At 44.0% G+C, this 24,963-nt stretch overlaps 1 protein-coding gene across 1 annotated transcript in view; it reads right to left on the bottom strand.

Annotated features, from left to right (window-relative positions):
* Positions 1-1,149: 1,149 nt before the first annotated feature.
* The window catches only part of slc9a8 (solute carrier family 9 member 8), a 32,051-nt gene continuing 8,237 nt past the window's right edge, over positions 1,150-24,963 (bottom strand). The window contains exons 5-17 of the mRNA XM_048240447.1: positions 21,337-21,404; positions 19,682-19,697; positions 19,221-19,322; positions 18,857-18,891; positions 18,199-18,342; positions 13,891-14,029; positions 13,570-13,675; positions 12,631-12,747; positions 11,828-11,910; positions 10,769-10,880; positions 5,781-6,001; positions 4,044-4,190; positions 1,150-2,047 (exon numbers count right to left, since the gene is read on the bottom strand). Of these exons, the coding sequence (XP_048096404.1) occupies positions 1,934-2,047; positions 4,044-4,190; positions 5,781-6,001; positions 10,769-10,880; positions 11,828-11,910; positions 12,631-12,747; positions 13,570-13,675; positions 13,891-14,029; positions 18,199-18,342; positions 18,857-18,891; positions 19,221-19,322; positions 19,682-19,697; positions 21,337-21,404 (1,404 nt within the window). The 3' untranslated portion in view covers positions 1,150-1,933. The remainder of the gene's footprint in view (positions 2,048-4,043; positions 4,191-5,780; positions 6,002-10,768; positions 10,881-11,827; positions 11,911-12,630; positions 12,748-13,569; positions 13,676-13,890; positions 14,030-18,198; positions 18,343-18,856; positions 18,892-19,220; positions 19,323-19,681; positions 19,698-21,336; positions 21,405-24,963) is intronic.

Raw genomic sequence — 24,963 nt, 5'->3', positions numbered from 1 at the left:
GCGACAGAGGAAGAGATTCTCTCTCTCTCACTGGCAGTAGGCTGGCATGGTGACACACTGGCAGTAGGCTGGCATGGTGAGACACTGGCAGTAGGCTGGCGTGGTGATGTACGCAGCGTTTAAACACCCACCCCAGGAGCATGCTGGCACGGCTTCTTGCAGCAAGTGAGGTACACAGACATGTTATTACACAGAGTCAATCAGGCAGGAGAAATTGGATTCTTACACGGACCATTTGCTGTCATTTCTCTCTCTCTCTCTCTCTCTCTCTCACACACACACACACAAACACACACTCACACACAGCAGTGGGCCTACTCGAAGCAAAGGAAGAAATATAATGAAAAGTGTAACAAGAGTAGTATTCCTATTCTTCATTAGAACACAGATCTGGTCTCTTTACATACTGTAGACACATACACACAAATTCATTCCACTCCAAATTCATTCAATCAGATGTTGTTTACACATGCACTCTACATGGTTTCAATTAAGCAATGCCCTGCTGGAGTGAAAGAAACTATTAAGATATACACCACTGGGCTATCTCACATTTGCTCCGCTCCATGTTATAATTAAGTTGTTATCAGAAAATGGGACTGTATGGAAACATGGAATGTACGTGTACTGCATACACACACAAACATACACACACACACACACACACACGTGTTGCTGCCACTGGATTCCACCTTAAGGTGACGTCAGTGTGTGTCTGGCACGGCCTGGTCAATAGCATCTCCAGCGACTCACTTACTGAGATAGACATCAGTTCAGCATTTTCTTCTGTGTCCACAACCCCACCCCACTACACACACACACACACACACACACATTCAAACACCCCAATTAAAATTCATTTCACATATTACAGAACCAGTCCCTAGGCAGGAGTGTGTGTGTGTGTGTAAAATCAAACAAAACATGAATAAAATAATCAGTATGAGCAACTTTGTGACAGTGCCGTGCGTGAGATGTGTCTCGCCCAGCCCCGGGTCTATAATTACAAGATAAAATCCCATCCATCAGCATGCAGTCCAGAAAACACACTCACAGCTCGCTAAAGTAATCTTACGAAGGGGATTACACACACATACAGAAGCACCTTGTGATGTTTGCGGAAGATTAAATGACAAATGTCAAGGTAAACAGAGGGAGGGTGTGAGTTTTATTGTAACCACTGATTGCACATTATAAAAGCATTTCCTTGACATAGAAACATTCATAATGAAACTGATTTTTGTTTCAACAAAGAATGGTCATTATCTTTCATCCGTAATGCATTCATTCGTGTAAACAAATCATCAAAATAAAAGAATGTGAAAGATTTGCTTAAGATATATTAGCTTTATCCCTCGCCCAATAAATACAAAACATTACCAGTATTTCACATGAAAAGTCGATATAATGATCGAAAGTCTAAAGCAAAAACATTCACTAGCGCTGCCTTCCCTCTATAAGTCTGTCACACAAAGTGAAAACAAGAAAAAAAAGATTAACAAAGGAGTGACACAACATGAGGGTTTCAGAGGGTTACATCACAGAAAAATGTGCACAAGGACAGTTTCATTACACCTGCCCTTTTTTTAAACAAGAAAACGTAAATCCTTCAATGGAGTTCCCGTAACAATCCCAGTTCACCTTTTTTTCATTCAACACTTCCACAGTGTTAGTTAGTCCACCCCCACACCCCATAACAGTTGTGTTTTCCCACAGCGCTCATTACACTGCTGCCTCATTTGGCTCAAGTGGTACACTCCAGAGGAGGGGTGTGCTGGGTGGGTCAAGTGGTTGGGATCCACCAAGTGCTCATGTGCAGATTAGAGAGGCCACGCCTCTGCACTGGTAACACTGACTGCCGTTGGAGTCAAAGTGCACAACCTTGACTCCTGACCCTGCCTTGACCTTTGACCTTAATGGAGCTCAGAGGAGCTCAGAGAAGCTCGCCCTCGTCGTCATCGTCCTCGGAGCCAGAAGGGCCCTGTCGCACCTCCTCATACCACTTGTTGGTTAGGCTCTTCATCTGGATGCGGCCGTGAAGCAGGTCCTGGATCAGACGGATCACATATCACAGAGATGCCCCATCAGGATCCATAAGATAAAAGTATTAAATCTACATCATCATCATCATCATCATTCTGTGTCTGCACAGTAGCCGCCAGGCACTTCAATGCAAGAAGCAGTCCCACATGATTCGGCTTTTGACCCTTATGTGAACTCATTCTGATAATGATTGTTGAACTCAACACTATTCTTGTCCTTGTTCTGGGCTCGTATTCACAAAGCATTTTATCTCACCATTAGGAGTACTCCTAAAAAACTTGCACTAAAAGATTTTAGCTAGGAGTTTTCTCTTAAAAGTTATTCACAAAGCCTTTCAGACCTACTCTGAGTAAGGAAAAATGACAACTCCTAAACTAAGAGTGAGTCTTCGTTGCTATGGATGACGTCATTACTCATGCACAAGCTTGACTGAAGTGACCACCTTGATTGGCTGATGATTGTAACGCGGGAATGATTCCAAACACCTCCCCTACGATGATGAGTGACAGGTGACAGGTCTGAAAATGCGTGCGCTACACAAGTAGTGCGAAGGACGGAAGATGATGAATAACTGAATAAATAGCCTAAATGAATAAAGAGTAAGGCAAAACAAATAGTCTAGTAGCCTAATGAAAAATACGGATTGATTCTTTGCAAAATGTTTTTATTTTTAATAAAAAAATGTAATTAAATGTTTTAATTAATCTGTCACCATATGCCTATCCCTGTTTGCAAAGAGGAGAACATTTTAATTTGATTCACAATGACACGTTACATTTGGTGTGCATGTTGACAATAAGTAGGCTGGTTTTGGTTGTTGTTGGTGGCGTTATTGCATCCCTTAGTTATGCCTACAGTACAATGCACACGCGATTGGAAGCTCCTGTAGCATTATGATGAAAAACAGTACATTCATGTTTATTTCACTTGAATGTTTCAATTTTTGCACAAAACTATTAAATGCTACATAGGGAATAGGCTAGTCTAGTTGATATTACCATATGCCTTGTAAAATGAAAGAAAACAACAACGACAACAACAAAAAAACCATTTAGGTTTCTCCTAAATTCGCCAATTAGGAGCTACTTTTAGCCTTAAAATTCTTTGTGAATACGGGCCCTGGTCTGCTAACATTTCACAATGTTAAACTAGAGGAAAGCAATAAGTCTCCACAGCACATGATCAAAACTGCCAATACTGGCCATCATCCCAGCCTCTGTTTCAGACTATCAAGCGGCTGCTAGTATAGGAATCAACTGACTTTAGGTCAAAGATTGGCTCCTCAGAACATTAAAATGAAAGTAGCCGAATTGATGTTCTTGACGTACAACAGTTCAGTAGACAAATCAAGCATACAACTCAAGGACTTCATCCAGCCCAAAGCACACAGAAAGTCTTGCAAGTGCATGTTTGAGACACTCAAAGACATATTGGCCTCAGTCTGGACCACACTCATTCTCAGGCATAGGCTCATTAGCAAGTCAGACTCATTAGCAAGTCTAAGCCATCACCGGACTACAGTACTGGAGGATGGGCCAAACCTTCGAGCACAAGAACAGGAGCTCATTATTAGTTTACAGTTCTGGGCTTCTGTCCCAGATCAATGAGAGTAATGAATGAGGAAGTGTCTGAGCTGGAGGACTGGGAATCTGCTGACCATACTGCATACTGCTTCAGAGAAGTCCCCTTCCCTGTTACACAGAAAGATGCTGTAGGAACATACAGTAGGGCAAGATCTTGCCATTAGGTATGTTTTTTGTTGTTGTGGTTTTGTTGTTAAAAGTGTTCTTTTATTTTACATGGCATATGGTCATATCAACTACTAGACTAGCCTATCCCCTATGTAGCATTTAATAGTTTTGTGCAAAAAAATTGAAACTGAAATATGGATATCATTTTTGAGGTGCATTCAAGTGAAATAAACTTATGAATGTATTGTTTTTCATCATAATGTTATTTCATTTGTTAGAGAGATGGGCCGTGGGAGAGCCTGCACTGACCTCCTGGGTGAGCCTGCGAGTGAAGAAGGGGTTGAGGTACTTGGCATCGAGCCACATGAAGCCTTTCAGGTCCTGCCTCTGGACGATATGAGCCTCATACTCCTCCTCCGTCAACTCAGACAGGTGCTCCGACTCGATGGTGTTACCCTGACAGCCAGAGAGAGAGAGAGAGAGGGATTAGTTATAAATAAGAAGTAGAGAAAAGTTAACCTCTTACAGAAGTTAACAAAACGTTTCTTGCGTTAACAAAAATTGAGTCTGTGCTGTTGCCCTGACATGGTGGGAGGGTGAGAGAGGTTAAAAGTTATTGGAGCGATGCAGGTCAGCACTAGAGAGTAGCAAACATAATCCAACAGTTAAAACTCAACAGAGTTACTGTACCCTCGCATGAGGACAGGAGAGAGAGAGAGAGAGAGAGAGAGAGAGAGAGAGAGAGAGGCAGGAACAACAGGAAAGAAATTCCCCAAAAGCAGGGGAAAAAATAGCAGACATTGACTCAAACAGAGCCACATTGGTGTAACAAAATAAAACAGATACTATTAAGGCAAACAACAGCAGCAACAACAACAAAAAATAAAAACAGGCCGTTCATCCCCAGTCAGCACGGTGTCCCTTTTGAACAGCGGCTGCTTTGAAGTGTTACATCACGTCAAGCCTTTCATCCTCCATGGGGCCATGCCACAATCAGTAAACATCCTTCAACTGACCCCAAGTGGACGAGAGATCTATCTCTCTGAGGAAACACCGCTGGGCTGGACACACACACACTCACACTCACACACACACACACAGGACAGGGGAATCTTCTGGCAGGACATAAAGAGAGGGGTGTGAGACATAGAGTGTCCTCCGCCCTCTGGACACGTGTCTTACCTGACGCAACTCCTTGAAATAAGAGAAGGAGAAACAAGAGAGGAGAGAGAAGGGGTCGCAAATAGCCCTCTCTCTAAGAAGAGCTCTAATAACAAATGAGCGGAGAGGGCTCGCTGGGGCCAATAAGCTTTTGCCCTGGGCAGGCCGCACTTCCGCATGATCAGACCAAAGATTTTTAAGGCGGAGCAAGATATTTCATCAGGTCTCAAGGTCCTTGGAGCAAACGTGGCACTGTTGGCCACAGACTTCATCAATCACGGCAGCAGTCATTGGGTCTGATGGGCTGACTGGTCCAATCAGAGAACGCACAGGACACTGAGAGCAGGCTGGAGGGGTTTGAATGAGTGTGTGAGACTGTGTGTGTGTGTGTGTGTGTGTGTGTGTGTGTGTGTGTGTGTGTGTGTGTGTGTGTGTGGAGTGTGCCATGCAGTTTTAAAGATTATGTGGTCCTTTGGAATATTGATTTCATATTGAAACATTCCATGGTCAGCGAGGGGGCGCTGCATAGATATGCCCAGAATGAGGCTCTAATGAACGAGCTGCAAATCTCAAGTGGGACCAACAGACTCTTAATATGACACTTTTACATCACTTTAGATAACATATTGTACATCACTTTACATCACATCTGTGAGTATCACAGTGACAAAACCAATCTGATGGAAACAGGCCGAAATCAGTCTCTCTCTCTCCCTTACACACACACACACCAGTGTAATGTGTGTGTGATCAGAAGACAAATGTGGTCAGCGGTGACAATATAATGACACATGGTCAGACCAAACACAATACACACACACACACACACACACACACACACACACACACACACACACACACACACACACACACACACACACTCACCATCTTCTGGGTCTTGCTGAGGTTGATGTCTTTCTTGTTCCTGCGTCGAGACTGACTCTCCTCGATGTCCATGATGCGGATGAGGGGCATGGTGCCTCCGCCCATCAGCAGGATGGTGAAGAGCACGATGACGATGGTGGTGGTGCCGATCAGCTGCCTCTTCTCAATGGGCTCCAGGCCCAAGTGGAGGCTCAGGGCGTAGGGGATGGCCCCACGCAGGCCTGCGAGGGAACAGGAGTGGACAGAGAACCAGGACTTTGAGCGACAAGTCGGCAGACAAGGGGCAGCCATGGTCTACTGGTTAGTGCTTCGGACTTGTAACCGGAGGGTTGCTGGTTCGAACCCCAACCAGTAGGAGCGGCTGAAGTGCCCTTGAGCAAGGCACCTAACCCCTCACTGCTCCCCGAGCTCCGCTGTATCCGGCAGCTCAGTGCATCGGGATTAGCGTGTGCTTCACCTCACTGTGTGTTCACTGTATGCTGAGTGTGTTTCACTAATTCATGGATTGGGATAAATGCAAAGACCAAATTTCCCTCACAGGATCAAAAGAGTATACTTATATATCAGGAGGAACATGGGGATATCATAAGGCAAAGAGCAAACAGAACCCCAAATAAGGGAGGTGGATCCAAGAAAGGAGGAACAAGAGGCAGGAGTCAGGGGGTTATAGACCAGGTGGAGGCTCAGGGTGAAGGGGATGGCCCTGCGAAAGTCTGCAAGGGAGGAGATGTGAGGAGCAAAGTTCAGAAGTAATGACAGAAGAACCAATGTGAAAAACAGGAAAGTGTGTGTATGTGTGTGTGAAAGAGAGAGAGAGAGAAAGGGAGGAAAAAAGAGAGGGGGAGAAAGAACCAAAAGGGCAATTTGAACAAGGAAGTTGGGATTACATTTAGAGGAGGCAGAAAAAAAAAATGTGTAAATGGGAAGAGAGAGAAGTCTTGGACATGATGAGCAGGGAACATGGGGAATCAATAGCTGGGCTGAGTTGAGTAAGACCCCAGGCAAGACAGCAAGGGCCAAATGAGCCTCTGGACGTCCTGTAACGAGTGCAGTAATGATGATGGCAATCGTTAAGGAGCTCATTACTACTCTGATTTACTGAAGGTTTGTAGAGGCAAAATTGTCTGTGTGTGATAAAAAAAAATGGGACTCAGAAGGCAGTCATCTAACTGACTGTACCAAAATGTACAGTCTTGAAAGAAGCAAAATGGCACATTTATGTTTGAGTAACTGGATTCCATAGGTGCACTGAAAGAACCAGGGCTCTAGAGATTGTTGCTAATCTACCTAGACTATAGTATTTAATTAATTTAGGCCTACTCTTAGGTTTAATATAATTTCTAGGATCGCCACTGATGTGAATGATCACACGATATTCATATTACTGATGGCGTCAAGGTGGTGGGGGGTTCTTCACTTAGTATCTGTACCGAAACAATAATTTTGGTATCGTGACAACACTACCTTTGACCATACTCAATCTCATGTTAGGATCATATCATGGTCTAAACTAGAGACAGGGATGGGGCGGGTCTTTGTCTCTGATTGGCTGTGATCAAGATATTCCTGTACACTGCTACAGGCTGTGTGTCTTGAGTGACCTGAGCACCAGAGAATCAACAACGGATAAAGGAAATAAACGTGACAAAACAAACAAAACATTAAGCTAATAGACCCATAGAGAGGGTTTTTTTTTCCACTAACAAAAGTAGGCCTACTGTTCTGCCCAATGCTGCCATTCCCGGTTCATGCTCTGAAAACAGCTCACACACAGAATATATATGGAGACCAATAAAAAGGTGACCTTGAAATTGTGGCATTAAAGGCAACACGATTAAAAATTTGGGTGCACCTAAATAAAAAAGTTAGGCGCACCAGTGCAATCAATGCAAAAAGTTAGTCTGGTGCCCTGAGGACGTATTTTTCAGCTCTACAAGACTGTACATACACATAGAACAGGAACTAAAGCCTTAAAAAATAACTTCACCAAAAGTATTTGGGATTTCTTATTCTACCGATATACCTTGTAAAATGTATGCTCAAATGTGTATCATGTTGAACTGAAGTGCCAAAAGAGTACCGGTAGTAGTAAAATTATGTAGGAGGAATGACTGTACATTTTTTTGGTATTTGTTGGAGTCCTCATAAGGGGCTCGCTTTCTGTCTGGTTATGTTGCTGATCAGATCATAAACGGCCACGGTGACAAAGAAAGAAGCATTTGTTGTTAGAGAACCCATCATGAGTGTGGAAGGATGTGGGTCTGGGACAGCAGCCACTACTGTGGAGCCTTCTGGAGGTGTCGTGGGACGAATTCTACAAAACACAGATGAAGGAGGATGCCTGCTTGATAACCCCAGTGAAACGCCCATGAAGGCTGCTCTCTTAATCTGCATCTGGTGAAGCTGTTTGTTTGCGCATGAAGGTTACTATTTTGGTGAGTTTGTTTTTGTTGCTTTGGTTCTTTGATTGGACATTCAGGCTACTGGCAGCGCAGGTGGTACAGTGAAGTAGGGCCATTACGGATCCTGGGTACAACATGCAGCACTTTTGCGACAGCCACCAGCCAACTGTGCATTGTCATTGTATCCTGGTTCATGTTGTGTAATGTTAAATAGGCTTAGTTGTTGATTGGCCACTGTGGGTAATCCATTACAGACAGCACAAGGAAGTCCTGGGTATATCTAAAACTACCAATCCAATTGCATCCATTGATTATGCTTCACAGGGAGCAAATCATTCTCCAGTATGTCATCTAGAATTTATTTTACCTCAATGCTGCCCCCCTCTGTATGTACGTGGTAACAACAAAGCACTCAGAGAAACATACAAATAATTAAAGCAGCAAAAAAACACTATTAGTGTTCAACAACTTCAACCTCAGGGTCGGGCTTCACCCTGGTAATGAATAGCTTTTAAAGTGACTTTTCTCGGCTGAAGAGCTTAATTTGCCTTTGGTGTCCCACAAACAGTGATTCGTAGTGTTTACATCAAGTACATGGAGAGTGACTGAAGCGTGGCGAAATTGTCTTTCATGCTTCAAACGGTGCACATATGAAAGGGAGGCTCAGGGCAATGAGAGCGCCAACCACGCCAACCATTACTAATTCACTCTCAGCCACGGAGAGAGAGCAGAGCAGTGAGTCATATTGGTGCTGCCTTTAGTTAAAGGAACCATATGTAAGAAATGTGTTTCAATTAATCATAAAATGGCCCTGATATTTCACTAGACATTAAGAAATCATGTTCATTTCAAATACTTACATCACTGACAACAGTAGTCCGGCCAGGATATTGCCTTTTAAAAAGTGAAGTTGCAGCCCTCAACTGATGTTGATGTTGTGTTTTGTCATGTCATGTTGCTATGCCAGTGGCTAGTGAAGAGGAGACCCTAACCATCAGACAGTGACATGGGGGGGGGGGGCAGGGGCGCCTTAATACCACCTGAGGCCCCTGAGCTGTATGTTTTTAAGCCCCCCCCGCAAAAATTAATTATGATTAAATGATACCCGGCCCGCGATCTGACCCGCCTATTTAGGCCTACATAACGTGCGCTTTTGGTTAATATAGCCTATAACATGCAGTGTGTAGGCCTATCATTATTGAGCCTATGTAAAACCTTTACATAAACAGGAACAGAAAGCCCTCCTTAATCACGTCTGCCTACTCCTGACATCGCTTATCAAAAAGGCTAGCCTACTGCACGAAAACAAGCGTTGAACTCTCACAACACTGGCTGGCTAAGTTAAAAGATGCGTTAGGCTACACATATGGACGTTTCAAGCTTTTCAAAAGTGCATGTGTTTGTCGTGTCGGGGTGTTCCCCAGGAGGTTTTTTGAAATTCTGTCCACTTAACACACCATTTTAACGCAGCTTGGGAGGGACATAAATACTTTTAGCCTACAGAACAAGCAGCTGGCTCATGTGACGTGAACATTGGCTACCTTATGCATTATCACTATACTACCCTACATGGAGACATCTCAATGCTAACAATGGAGAAAACATAACATAGGCTATTATTTGTGCGAATGGGTTAGCACAAACTTAGCTTTTGGTGAAGGGAGATGTGCTGATCACTAATTCATTTCTTTGCGCAACAGCCCATGTTCTGCGTTCACTCCAGTGAGACAAGTGAAATACATGTTTTTAAAGCCCTTTCATTGCAAGGCCATTTGCTACGATATTTACCTGCTATGCCTTCTGTTTTCATGGACAGTTACAGGAATCCACGTCTTTCGTTTATCGTTGCTTCAATCCTACCCACGTTATCTCCAGAGTTTGTAAGTTTGTCATTTCAGCCTCTCCTCTAGCTCCTCTACACACCCGTTGGGATTTATTAAGTTTTGTGACATTTTGTTACACTTTAGAAGAGAAGACAAAGTAGGCTATAACTGACGCCGCGAATACGGACACGGCCGTTTAATATTAGTGATTATCATTATTTTTATTAGGAGGCCCCTCATTGGTCGAGGCCCCTGCATTAAGGCGCCAGTGGGGGGGTCTTTTACTGCGGAAATAAAAAGGCTTTTTGAACTCAAAACAAGAAACAATGCAAGGCTCTAATACCAGGCGAGACATACTCGACCAGGAAAAAAAAACAAAAAACATATATGCTCCTGGATCACTTGCTAGCTACTGTAGCTGACAGACGCAGGAGGGGAGATCAAAGTTTGCCCCACCGGGGGGCAAATCTCCCCTTATCAGCCCCGTGGGACGTGAAGACGCACTGTTGTCTGGCAGGGCTATTCTGAGCATCGTTTGTGTCTTTATGGACGCCAGACAGATCCTCGGAGATGTGGCGTGACACACAGACAAGGCCGCTTTAAAGAGAGAGGACACTCAGGAGAGGCTGAGGATGAGGTTGGTGTGAGAGAAGAGAGAGAGAGAGAGAGAGAGAGAGAGAGAGAGAGAGAGAGGGGAGGGAGGGAGAGGGAGAGAGAGAGAGAGAGAGAGAGAGAAGAAAGGGAGGGCACACTCTGGACTTACCACTGAACCACATGATGAACATCATTTTGGGCGTGATCTTGTGGTCCCGGAAGAAGTTGAGCAGGAAGGACAGAGGAAAGATATTCACAGCTCTGCCCAACAGAACCAGCACCTACCAAACACAACAGCATCCGCTCACTTTAGAGGAATAATACACAACAGCATCCACTCACTTTAGAGGAATAATACACAACAGTATATAACTTAGTCGACATTATGACATTAGCCAACTTAACAAGTTAAAGGTTGTATCAGCGATTTCAGGCCCAAAAAAGGCCCAAACATAAATGATCACATTCATCTAACATTTCCTAACGATCCGCTAGCTGCCTGCCCCATAAGCAGGCCGTCAAAAAACGTGTCTCTGTCTCTGTCTCTGTCGGCAGCCTAGGCTCCGAGATCTGTATATAAAAACAATTGCTACCAACAAGGGTTGGCAACCCCTCAAAGGCAAAATAAAGTGTTTCAACCAATAACCGATGAGATGTGTGTTTAGGAGAGTTTTAATTGCATGGGAGGGAGGGGGAGGGAGTAGCGAACTAGCTCTCTGTTTTGTTTCAACATCAACAGAAGTGATGTATCCCCGCTATCGCTGATACAACTTTATAGCTTTAACATATAAACAGTACTTTTTCATTTCTCATTACTCATACTCATAGTTCATCATTAATAAATTAAACTGTATGTCTGGACACTTGGGTTTGGCCTCAATGGGTCTTAGAAGAGAACATGTTGATATGGGAAGTTAAGACTATTTAGAACTATTGAGTTAACAGAATACTGCATGTGCAATGTGAAACACAAGCACATATTTTGCATAGCAACACGCCTTATGGGTCTGTGAGGAGCTTCATAGAGCTGCTGCACTGACCATCAAGGGTCTTGTTACAGCTGAATTCTCTCTCTCTCAGCTGAATTCTCTCTCTCTCTCTCTCTCTCTCTCTCTCTCTCAGCTGAATTCTCTCTCTCTCTCTCTCTCTCTCTCTAAATATTTTTCATCTGTGTTTGTTCCGGGAGTAAGTCCGGAGGAACCGCTAGCTGTGGAGGACCAACACCTACAATGCACCAGATGACGAAGGAGAACTCAAATTTGTGTGGGAAGCTGAATATGGACAGGCCCAGGAAGGCAAACACACACGTTTCTGTAAAGACAAACAGGAAGAGGGTCAGACTCTTAACAGGTTAACAACAGTTTTTTTTTTTATTTTTATAATTTTACTACAATTTCTGATATAATTTGTGTGTGTGTGTGATAAACAAGTATGTGTGTCTGTCAGTATATCACAGTGTGTGTGTGTGTGTGTGTGTGTGTGTGTGTGTGTGTGTGTGTGTGTGTGAGTTTTGTGTGTATGTGTGTGTCTGTCAGTATATCACAGTGTGTGTGTGTGTGTGTGTGTGTGTGTGTGTGTGTGTGTGAGTTTTGTGTGTATGTGTGTGTCTGTCAGTATATCACAGTGTGTGTGTGTGTGTGTGTGTGTGTGTGTGTGTGTGTGTGTGTGTGTGTGTGTGTGAGTTTTGTGTGTATGTGTGTGTCTGTCAGTATATCACAGTGTGTGTGTGTGTGTGTGTGTGTGTGTGTGTGTGTGTGTGTGTGTGTGTCTGTCAGTATATCACAGTGTGTGTGTGTGTGTGTGTGTGTGTGTGTGTGTGTGTGTGTGAGTTTTGTGTGTGTGTGTGTCTGTCAGTATATCACAGTGTGTGTGTGTGTGTGTGTGTGTGTGTGTGTGTGTGTTTGTGTGAGTTTGTATGTGTGTGTCTGTCAGTATATCACAGTGTGTGTGTGTGTGTGTGTGTGTGTGTGTGTGTGTGTGTGTGTGTGTGTGTGTGTGTGTGTGTGTGTGTGTGTGTATGCGTTAACTGACCACACATGAAGGCCACGGTGCGCAGGGTCTGTTGCATGAGGATCTGTGTGACAGGAGACAGATTGTGATGGGTGTAGTGAGACATGACAATCCCTGAGAACAGAATGGCCATGATACCTGCAGTAGAGAGATGAGGAGGGGAGAGAGAGAGAGAGAGAGAGAGAGAGAGAGAGAGAGAGAGAGAGAGAGAGAGAGAGAGGGAGAGAGTTCAGTGAGTACAGAGCACATAGCATGAAAACATTTAGCAATCTAGATAATGTACATAGCAAAGCATAAATCAATGAATCTTCTATTCTGGGACAAACTTTGAAAGAGAGGGAAAAAAACAAAGGGGAAGAGAAATTGGTCCATCAAACAAATTGCATAAACATTTAAAGACACACTTGAATAGGAGGGCAGAAGTAGCAGGCCACTGTCTGAGAATTGGAACCACTCCAGAGTTAAACAGTTTCTTCTCTCTCCCCCGTGCCACGCCTATCAAGCAAGCTTCATAAAACTCGGGATTGGTAGATTTTGCACACAGACACACAAAGAGATTAATGTCACGCTAATCTCGACCATCTAACACAAAACCTTAGTGGCAGTAGTGATGGCACGTAGATTAAAAGAAAGAGTAAAGAACAATAAAGGAATTTAAAATACATCTGCTATACAGTAATTTCCTGTGCATTAGCCACATTTTGTATAAGCCGCGGGACAAGTTCAAAGAAATAAACTCATATTAATACCATGTTAGCTGCTCCCGTGTATTAACCTCATGGCTTTTTAATAAGAAATTTTGCAAAATCAATGTATATGCCGCAGTTAATAGTTCAAATTACGGATAAAGCAACAAAGCAAATAGCAATTTTATTGCTATTTTTCATATCTCTTCTTCTTAATCTACTAGGGCACCGGTGAGATGTAAATGTACCGGTTAAGGGAGTGGACCTTTCTTACCAGAGAGCTTGATCCCCTCTGCCAGGCCATAGGGGAGGTAGGCAAAGATGATCATCATCCCAAACTCCAGAGACGGAGTCTTTCTCAGGTCAAAGTGCTTCAGACTCTGAGCACAGAACAGTCAAGGACCGCACTCAAAAACAGACACACTTATCGCACACTCATGATGTGTACTGGTGTCATGTCACACACACACACACACACACACACACACACACACAGTCTCCACAAGACACACACACAGACACAGAGACACACACAGACAGACAGACACACACACACACACACACACACACACACACACAGAGAGAGAGAGGATACGACGGCCGAGATGAGGCCTGTGAGTGTGCCCAGTGCGGCCGAGCCAAAGAACATCTTGAGGAAGTAGCCCAGTGCCTGGAGGAAGGTCTCCCAGCCTGTAACCGACGAGTTGTCGGAGCCAGCGAAGCCCTCGGCAGTGCTGCGTGGAACAGAAATAACACCAACAACATGAACGCTGCAGTCATAGAGTATGTAGGACACCACTGTATGCTATGCATGATAATGGATGTATACAACAAGATGTATTGAAATAAAAAAAAAAAACAATGTTGAGTTGTTCGTCATCCCAGAGCATTACAGATCAACAACACCATGAGCAACTCCTCCATATGTACTGTAGAACACCATTATAAATGGGCAATTCCATGGAAAATTATTTTTTTTGTAACATCCATAACGCCAATAAAATGTGATGGTATGGTATGATGTGAATGATTACATGAAATTTGAGCATTTGCTATTTTTGGCTGAAGAATGTACATGAGAAAAAATGCACAAAAAATGAATGTTATCATTCACATCATACAAATGCCAAGGGATTTCACTGGTGTTATGGATGTGACAAAAACTCAATTTTCCGTGGAATTGCCCAAATACAAAACATGACATGTTATTGAAAAACACATAATAGTGACTCACCACTGTATGACATATATTTACATGAGGGGGACAAAAATAGAAAATACTTGAAAATAAGCTAATTTCCATATAAAAAATAAATTCTGTTGTCAAAAACTAATTTTCTACATAATTCCTTAAACTACACATGGATTCTACTGTAGCTCTGTTTTCCCTTCATCTGTTAAGAGATACGGTCATGGATCCCTGCACTCTTCCTGCACTTCCAGACTGTGCCCAGGAGAGGGCACACAAGCGTCATCAGCCAGCCTACAAACATGAGCCTGACACACCTCAGCCAATGCCTGATAAACCCGTTCCCCAGCATGCTGCTCCTTCACTTCCTTCAAATGTTCCTAGAGGGATACATGCCCGTTATCATGATAGTAATGTGTCATCAACAAGGCAAGACAAAATACTATTTTATCTCACATGCCAATATAGAACATTAGATCAGATAACACAGTCTTTACGAATACAAGTAATTTTCTCATGATACCACATCTAAGCAAATATGCTGAGGAACAAGTTGTGTATGTGTGTTTCACAGAGAGCTCGCTAAGAAAAACATGTCACCCATGTGACAGTATAGAGAGAGAGAGAGAGAGAGAAACACACACACACACACACACACACACACAGGCTTCCCAAAGCTTCTACTAGTGTTGCTGCTGTTACTATGCATGAATAAGTAATGTTAGGAGTGGTCTGACCGTTGCTGTGTGGAAACCAGGGGTGTGTATGTGTGTGTGTGTGTGTATGTGTGTGTGGGCGGAGAGTTGTGCATCGGGTGACCGTGTGGACAGACAATGCGAGACAGAAACTGGAGAAGACGCTCTCCAGGAACCGAGGCATGGTTATTAGGGCAGGAGACGGGAAGGGTGCTGCTACGGCTACAGTGATGGGTGCTTAAGAGGCGCTAACAGCAGCAAACCACCGCAGCACCAGGGCCCATTCATTATGAATGGGCATCGCATTCCCCTCAGGGACGGCAGGCAGGGCAGCTGCCAAGGGGTGTGTGTTATGAGTGCTGTGTAAATTAGCCAAGGGTGTTAGTACTACAGGCTGTACACACACACACACACACACACACACACACACACACACACACACACACATAAACTTGCAAAAACACCACACATACCTGCATGCATACTCCCAGACCTAAACACACACACACACACACAATACATGTGCACATACATACAGTTGTGTGCAGAATAAAAGCAGTGTGTTTTAAAAAATTGAATAAAGCTCAAAATCCTTAGAATAGCTGTTAATTCTATATTATCAATGCATTGGGAACACTGCACATCAAAAATTGATCAAGTTTGTGTTATACCTTTACAGAAAGTGAAGAAAAAGGAATGTTAGGCTTTTCAAAAAATTAACAGCATTTTCGATGTCACCCCACAAATTTTCTATAGAAAAATGCAAACACTGCTATTTTTTGAACAGCTTAACATTCCTTTTTCTTTACTTTCTGGATGGAATCTGGCATGCGTAGGCTTTCGGTAAGGTAAAAGCAACGACCGAAATGCGTTGTCAATGTGTTGAAACATGTGTATAAAATATGACACAAGCTCTGAGGCCTGACTTGATCATCCAGTCTGACCAGTCCGCCTGGTCTAATGAAGCGGCACAGCTTACTCAAGGCAGATAGTGTGTCGACTTACCAGGAAACTCTACACACCCTACAAACGCACACGGACACAGTCCTGAATCCTATGTGATTACTACGACATTCCAAGTAAAGTGAAACTCTACCTCAGGGGCAATTATCCTGAGAGCTGCAATCAAAATGCTCAATGCGATGCCTTTGTAGCAACAAACTCTGATTCCCTCTTGTCTCCACAGACCAGGTTGTGAGGGAAGGCCACTTTAAGTTTATTCAAACGTGGTAAATCCTGCGGTTCAGGCTCCTGGGCTGTAGCCCGTAGGCCTCAGAGAGCTCAATGACATAAGCTTGGCCTGAGCTTGAGTGAAAAGCTAATGCAAACAAATGGAAAGCCTAAAGTTAACGCTCGCTAACTAGCCACACAGGTATGGAGGCAGCCTATGATGGGGCAGAGACCTGACGCTAATGCTAACTAGCCACACAGGTATGGAGGCAGCCTATGATGGGGCAGAGACCTGACGCTGCTAACTAGCCACACAGGTATGGAGGCAGCCTATGATGGGGCAGAGACCTGACGCTAATGCTAACTAGCCACACAGGTATGGAGGCAGCCTATGATGGGGCAGAGACCTGACGCTAATGCTAACAGGCCACAGATGGTCCTGTCTGACATCACCTTACACTGAGTATGCAACTCTTGAATTTCCCCTGGGGATCAATAAAGTATCTATCTACCTATCTATCCATCTAACAGCACACAGGAAGCCTGTGTTGGAGCAGGGCGCTAATGCTAGCGTTCCTGTTTTAAAGCAGGCCACTGAGTGTACAGTGCAATGACATGTGGAGCAGAGCCTGTGGTATGTGGAGCGTTCAGCATCATGAAAGTAGCATGTGCTGGGGTATCAAGCTAATGCTAACACTGAGAAGGCCTAAAGCATAAAAGCACCTTGTTTAGCTTCTCCTGCCGTGCATTTCACCACAGACAGACAGACAGACAGACAGACAGACAGAAAAAAAGAAAGAAAGAAAGAAAGAAAGAAAGAAAGAAAGAAAGAAAAAAGAAAAGAAAGAAAGAAAGAAAGAAAGAAAGAAAGAAAGAAAGAAAGAAAGATTATGAAATAGAGAAAGGGAAGGAAGAGATGGATGGAGAGATGAAGTGAGAAAAGAGGGAAAGAAAAAGGGCAAGAAGAGCGGAAACAAAAGGGCAAATGCTGAACCAAAAGAGGAGAAAGCAAATTTGAACCATACATGTGGGAATGTTGTAATGAGGTCTGAGTGTGTGTGTGTGTGTGTGTGTGTGTGTGTGTGTGTTGTGCTGTGTGTTGTCTTATTTGTTTGTTGTTGCCAGAAAATAACATACCCCAAAAAGCAAATGCAAATACCAATGTATGCAGATGCATGCAAGTGAGCAACTGTGTGTGTCTGAGTGTGTCCATCTGTGTGTATGCATGCATGTGTGTGGATGTGCATGTGTGTGTGTGTGTGTGTGTGTGTGTGTGTGTGTGGATGTGCATGTGTGTGTGTGTGTGTGTGTGTGTGTGTGTGTGTGTGTGTGTGTGTGTGTGTGCGTGCGTGCGCATATGTAATTGTATGTGCTCTAAATGGAAACTGACACAAAGACATGGAGTGGAGATAAGGGAGGGATTAACTAGAAAGTGAAGTCGCAGGGCAAGGGAAGTGTGTGTGTGTGTGTGTGTGTGTGTGTGTGTGTGTGTGTGTGAGAGAGAGAGAGAGAGGGAGACAGAATAGTTCAATACAGATAACATACTTAAAAGACAAAACAGAGGGAAAGAGAGAGAGAGCTACCGAGAGAGAAAGAGAGAGAGGGGGAGAGAGATGTCATGGTTATGCCAATAATGCATACTGAATAGAACTGAGAAAGACAGCATGAGAGAGAGAGAGAGAGAGAGAGAGAGAGAGAGAGAGAGATGTCATGGTTATGCCAATAATGCATACTGAATAGAACTGAGAGAGACAGCATGAGAGAGAGAGAGAGAGAGAGAGAGAGAGAGAGAGAGAGAGAGAGAGAGAGAGAGAGAGAGAGAGAGAGAGAGAGAGAGAGAGAGTCTTACTTGGTGAGGACGATGGAAACAGCGTCGTTGAGGATGCTCTCTCCGAACACCAGCATGTTGAGCACAGGGTCCACGTTGAGGGCATTGAAGATGGCAATGGTGGCCACAGGGTCCACTGCTGAGATGAGCGATCCAAAGGCAAAACTACAGACAAGGGAAATAATAATTGCATACATAAACACACACAATCAGACGCACACACACACACACACATACGTATGAATGTTGAATATATTATTTCTAATAATAGCAGTACACAAACACACTATGAAAGGCTATTTATGCACTATACAGGATGTACTGTTAGCATTAGCAGGGCATTCTTATGAGGGTTTTCAAAGTTTGCCTATAACCAGCCCTGTTTTTCTCCTGGGTGACTTGGTAGCTTACTGAAGGCAGACATTAGTGCAGTAGTCCTCCTAATCTCTTTGTATGACCTTGGTACAGTTTTACACAATTTCTGCTAAGCTTCCTACACATGGGAAATAAGAAGGACTAGAGACTGAGTAGGAAGTTGGTGTCATTGTGACTTCACAAACCTGAACTTGAGGTGTGCACTCTGCCCACCATATACCCACTCACGATTGATTCCTTTACATGAAATTCACAAACGTGTTCATTAATCATACATTCATGAATTCATCTATTCACAAATCACCTGTCAGTCATGGTCATCTTGTAGATCACATCCGCCTGTGAAAGAAATGGAGAAGAGAAGACATTTAAAAAAATTCTCATCAACATGTTCTTTTTTGTGAAGTTCTTAAAATGGGGTTAAACTCTTAAGGTGATGATACATTGGCCAATGTTTTTAGCAGTGTTGCTGGGCAACCACATAACCAGTTCCTGACGATTTGCCTACTGATGATTAAAGTTCTCCAGAAAAGAAGTTGTTGACCAATATCAATGGGAACATGCCAGTACCACAATAATGAGGAACATTGCCTAGCAACACAGTTCAAAAAGTTGCCCCTTTAGCTTTAGCGTTAAGTTGTGCTTGGGCTGTGTGCTTGTGAGGTCACCTGGCCCAGGAAATAGATTCCACCTCCCACAATGAAGGCAGAGATGGCAGTTCCAAACACGGCGAAAAGTGTAATGGATCCGATGTTCTGGAAGAAGTTTCCCTGGGAGGGGACACAAAGGAGATCAAAGAGTCAGGATAGGGAGGAGGCATTAGCACTTTGGGTAGAAAAGAACCAATTATGGTGGTTAAGGATGCGGAGATCAATATTATTGAAAAAGAAACACACACACACACACACACACACACACAATCACACACACACACAATCAATCAATTAATCAATCAATCAATCAATCAACACTAATACAATACTCATACGATCAGACATGCTCACATACTGTACACACACACACACACACACACACACACACACACACACACACACACAAAGTCAGAAACACAGACACACACTCAAACACATCTACCTATACACATGCATACACCACGTCCTCGGCTCACCTTGTGTAGCCAGATGCTTGACTCAAAGATGATGGGGGCAGCAGCAGGAGGAAAACATGTTGGTGCGAAACATCTCCTCCTCCTGAGAGAGAGAGAGAGAGAGAGAGAGAGAGTCTTAATTTGGTGAGGACGCATGGAAACAGCTGCCGTTGAGGATGCTCTCTCCTCAACAACACCAGCATGTTGAGCACAGGGTCCATCAATGCTGAGGGCATTGAAGATGGCAATGGTGGCCACAGGGTCCACTGGCTGAGATGAGCCGCATCCAAAGGCAAAACTACAGACAAGGGAAATAATAATTGCATACATAAACACACACAATCAGACGCACACACACACACACACATAATGCATGAATGTTGAATATATTATTTCTAATACAAAGTGTACACAAACACACTATGAAAGGCTATTTATGCACTATACAGGATGTACTGTTAGCATTAGCAGGGCATTCTTATGAGGGTTTCAGTTTTGCCTATAACCAGCTTGTTTTCTCCTGGGTGACTTGCAGCTTACTGAAGGCAGACATTAGTGCAGTAGTCCTCATAATCTCTTTGCATGACCTTGGCACAGTTTGGCACAATTTCTGCTAAGCTTCACATGGGAAATAAGAAGGACTAGAGACTGGTATGCTAGAAGTTAGTGTGCGTGTGACTTCACAAACCTGGAACTTGAGTGTGTCTGCACTCACTCACTCACTCACTCACGCATTGATTCCCTTACATGTGAATTCACAAACGTGTTCATTAATCATGCATTCATGAATTCATCTATTCACAAATCACCTGTCAGTCATGGTCATCTTGTAGATCACATCCGCCTGTGAAAGAAATGGAGAAGAGAAGACATTTAAAAAAAATTTCATCAACATGTTCTTTTGTGAAGTTCTTAAAATGGGGGTTAAACTCTTACAGGATGATGATACATTGGTCATCGTATTTTAGTGAGGTTGTTGGGGCAACCACATAACCAGTTCCCTGGACGATTTGCCTAAATACTGATGATTAAAAGTTCTCCAGAAAGAAGTTGTTGACCAATATCAATGGGAACATGCCAGTAAATCCAATAATAATGAGGAACATTGCCTAGCAACACAGTTCAAAAGCTGTCCCCCTTAGCTTTTAGCTGCTAAGTCGTGCTTGGGCTGTGCTTGTGAGGGGTCACCTGGCCTAGGAAATAGATTCCACCTCCCACAATGAAGGCAGAGATGGCAGTTCCAAAACACGGCGAAAAAAGTGTAATGGTCCGATTTCTGAAGAAGTTTCCTCTGGAGGGACACACAAGGAGATCAAAGAGTCAGGATAGGGAGGGAGGGCATTAGCACTTTGCAGAAAAGAACCAATTATGGTGGTTAAGATGCTGAGATCAATATTATTGAAAAAGAAACACACACACACACACACACACACACACACACACACACAATCACACAACAATCAATCAATCAATCAATCAATCAATCAACACTAATAATAATACTCATAATGATCAGACATGCTCACATACTGTACACACACACACACACCACACACACACACACACACACACACACACACACACACACAAAGACAGAAACACAGACACACACTCAAACACATCTACCTATACACATGCATACTATAACGCCCGCTCACCTTGTGTAAAATTAATACCCAGACTCAAAGATGATGGGGGGCAACAGCAAGAGGAAAAACATGTTGGGGCGAAACATCTCTTCCTCCTGAGAGAGAGAGAAAGAGAGAGAGAGAGAGGGAGAGAGAGATGTAATGAGATGTCATGCCAATAATACATACTGAATAGAACTGTGAAAGACTGAGCATGAGAGAGACTTAACACACCTTTATTAAAACAGTATAAGGTGTTTAAATACTACAAAATAAAAACATTGACAGGTGTAATAGCCTCCAATAAAACTATATACAGAGTTCACAGAACAGTTTCATATTTAAAAAAAAACCTGCCCAGAGAGAGAGAGAGAGAGAGAGAGAGAGAAAAAAACAGAATCGGGACAGACAGACAGACATTCTGACAAGGCCTGACACCAGACTGCCTCCCTGCAGGGCACAACATGAAATTATTACCGCCCACCCGACCAATAATACACACACATACACACACACACACTTATTTCAAACAAACCCACGGACACACAGATTTCTTTAACACACAAACACACTCTAACATATCCAATGTAACCATTCTCACCCATTGGACTACACCAGTGGATAAAGTGCTAGCCTGCATGTGCACTGCTAAGATTTCATTGCATCAGTTTGTGGAGGGTGGAGGGAAAGCAGCTTGGCTCTCCTGCAAAGACCCACCCGGAGCCGGAAAAAAAACGGAGGGAGAGAGGGGAGGAGAGACTGGAGAGGGACAGATGCTCAGACACAATGAGGAAATGGACAACTTCCTTGGAGTGTCTCTAAGTCTCTAAAACACGAACACACATACACACACTTTTACTTTTTTTTTTTCTTCCTGGGCCAAGCTGGTACTGGGCCCAGACCCCAGGGTGGTTCTCTTCTTGCGTCGGATCCAGCAGAGAGAGATCCAATCAGTGCTTCCAACTGGGGGCACAGCAAGGAGGGTGTGTGTGTGTGTTTGGGAGCTCCAGTGCAGTGTTTGCTTCTATCAGCAAAAGACGCAGCTTTAAGCCCAGCCGTCCGTAAACATGCACATGTACAAATGTTAGCACATGCACACACACTAAAACACACAGATGCTCACAACATGTGCAGCGCCATGCACAACAAATAACAATTCTATTTCCAGGTGAGCAACCCCTGAGAGTGTAAATGGAAAGAGGAGGGAGAGAGAGAAAGTGTGTGTGTGTGTGTGTGTGTTTGTGTGTGTTGTGTGAGCGAGTGATATGAAGTATATATATATATATATATAGAGACTTATTACAGAGAGAAACGGAGAAACCAGGGCAGGATAGACATATCAGAGGAAAGATGAAAGAAGGGTGGGGTGGGGAATGAGAGCAAGGAAATGGGGAATGAGGAGGTAGAGATAGACAGAGGGGGAGAGAGAGGGATGGATGGATGGATGGATGGATGGATGGGAAGTGCAGGAGAAGACAGAGGGGTAAGGGGCAGGAAGGGGGGGGTGGGGTCCTCCACCTACAGGGCCTCTCTGTCTGTCCGCTCAGAGAGCTGTTCCTGTCACTGTGTCATTACACACACACACATCCAGCACAAGCACCAAACCACACACACACACACACACACACACACACACACACACACACACACCTCATTACTTAGGCTTCACAGAAGATGGAAAATTCCCCCTAAAACACTGTTTTCCCTGCAGGTGAAGTTCACTTACAAAAACACACACACCTACACACACACACAGACACACTGCCATGGGGTTTACACTGAACCAAGCTTTACCTGCCACAGTCTCGTAAAAGCTTGACATGAATACAAAGAAATGCAGCATGTTTTACCACATCAGCACACAGACAACAAACAGACACACACACACACACACACACACACACACACACACACACACACACACACACACACAATAATGTTGAATAATACACATCATCACACAATACACACACACACACACACACACACACACACACACACACACACACACACACACACCTCCTTAAGGCCATATGTTGAGTCTATATGAAAAGCTAATGACAAAAGCCCTGTCCTTCACACCCCTGTAGGCTGCTCTACTATCTCAGGGCAAGGGTGTCTCATCTCAAACTGAACAACTCATAAAGCACTCACACACACACACACACACACACACAATCTGTGCGGATATACGGCCCCCAAAGACATCCTGACACACACACACACACACATGAATGCATTGACGCATGGAGGCACCCACATACGCAGGCATGCATGTATACAGTATATCAGGGCACATGCACACATGCACGCTCATACATTTGAACATATAATGTCACGCCTCACTGCCCAAATAAACAGTCATCTAAGGGCATCGATGGTCACATGGGTGTGTGTGCAATCTGGGCATACATACCAAAATACACTTCAGAACCTCACGCTCACTCACAATCTCCCTCTCTCTCACACACATACACACACACACACACACACAAAGACACCACACACAGACACACACACACACACACACACACACACGGAGCGCAGATAGCACATAGTGCCTACGTCTAGTCTGGGAAATGGTCCAATCTAGCTGAGAGCCAACAGTGATTTCATTATATAGCACAAGTGATGAGAAAGCGAAGGTCATTGGAATGACGCTTTGAGTTAGTGGGGAGTGTTTCGCTGTGTATGCCGAGTGTGTGTGTGTGTGAGAGAGAGAGAGCGGGAAACAGCGACAGAGGAACTCTGTGTGTGTGTGTGTGTGTGTGTGTGCATGTGCATGCATGTGTTTGAGCTTGATGTTTAACCATACCATTTACGGCCTTTTTGCATCTAGCAGAGCTTTATGGAAACAGCCTCAGTTGGAATAATGCAAACAATGTGTCGGTCCGCTGGCCTTCATGCTTTCGTTTGTGTGTGTGTGTGTGTGTGTATGTGTGTGTGAGAGTGTGTGTGTGTGTGTGCATGTGCATGCATGTGTTTGTGTGTCTGTCTGTCTCCTTGTGTGTGTTTTGTGTGTGTGTGTCTCAAAGTTGTTTCTGCAGCCCTGCTAGAGCATGCATAAGCTCTATTAGTAAAGCTGTCAGTAGCAGCCATGCCAGCCAAGCCTTCTCTGTGCCCATCTTGACCTCAGTGTGTGTGTGGTATATCTCATGGCCTCTTTCTCAGCCCTGAGAGGGTGTGTAAAGGCTCTTTTAGTGGGTGCATCTGTGGCATCCATGGCAGTTGAGCCCTCTCCCCCCTTCTCTCTCTCTCTCTCTCTCTCTCCCTCCATCTCTGTGCTGCTGCTAAGCATCCGGGCTTCGCCTCATATTACATTATTTAGCGGCTCCCCATCAACAAAGCTCCTCATTGTGCACTCGACTGTTATGAAGCAGCCGCCCTCGCTTGACATTGGAAGGTGCACCACCCAACATGTGCCGAGTTTAGAGCTGGGCGATCTCTTCAAACTACATGCTGCAGAGAACACAATGTCCAGCAGTTTTACACTGCAATGTGCTTCATGATCCCTGTGTTTTATTTTGCCCACTGGCATCAATTGTCCTAAGTGGCCCCAAATTCCTGCTTTGATGAAGTTACATTCTTGCTTGATTCAACCCAAGAAAATCCAAATGAAGGAATGCATAGATAAATGAACTGTTGCACTTCCGTCATGCTTTCTTGAAACCCATC

This window comes from Alosa alosa, chromosome 4, assembly GCF_017589495.1.
Source record: "Alosa alosa isolate M-15738 ecotype Scorff River chromosome 4, AALO_Geno_1.1, whole genome shotgun sequence".
In the NCBI taxonomy this organism is placed as follows: domain Eukaryota; kingdom Metazoa; phylum Chordata; class Actinopteri; order Clupeiformes; family Clupeidae; genus Alosa; species Alosa alosa.
Note: the sequence above shows the minus strand (reverse complement) of the source record. Positions and strands in the feature narration are given on the sequence as shown.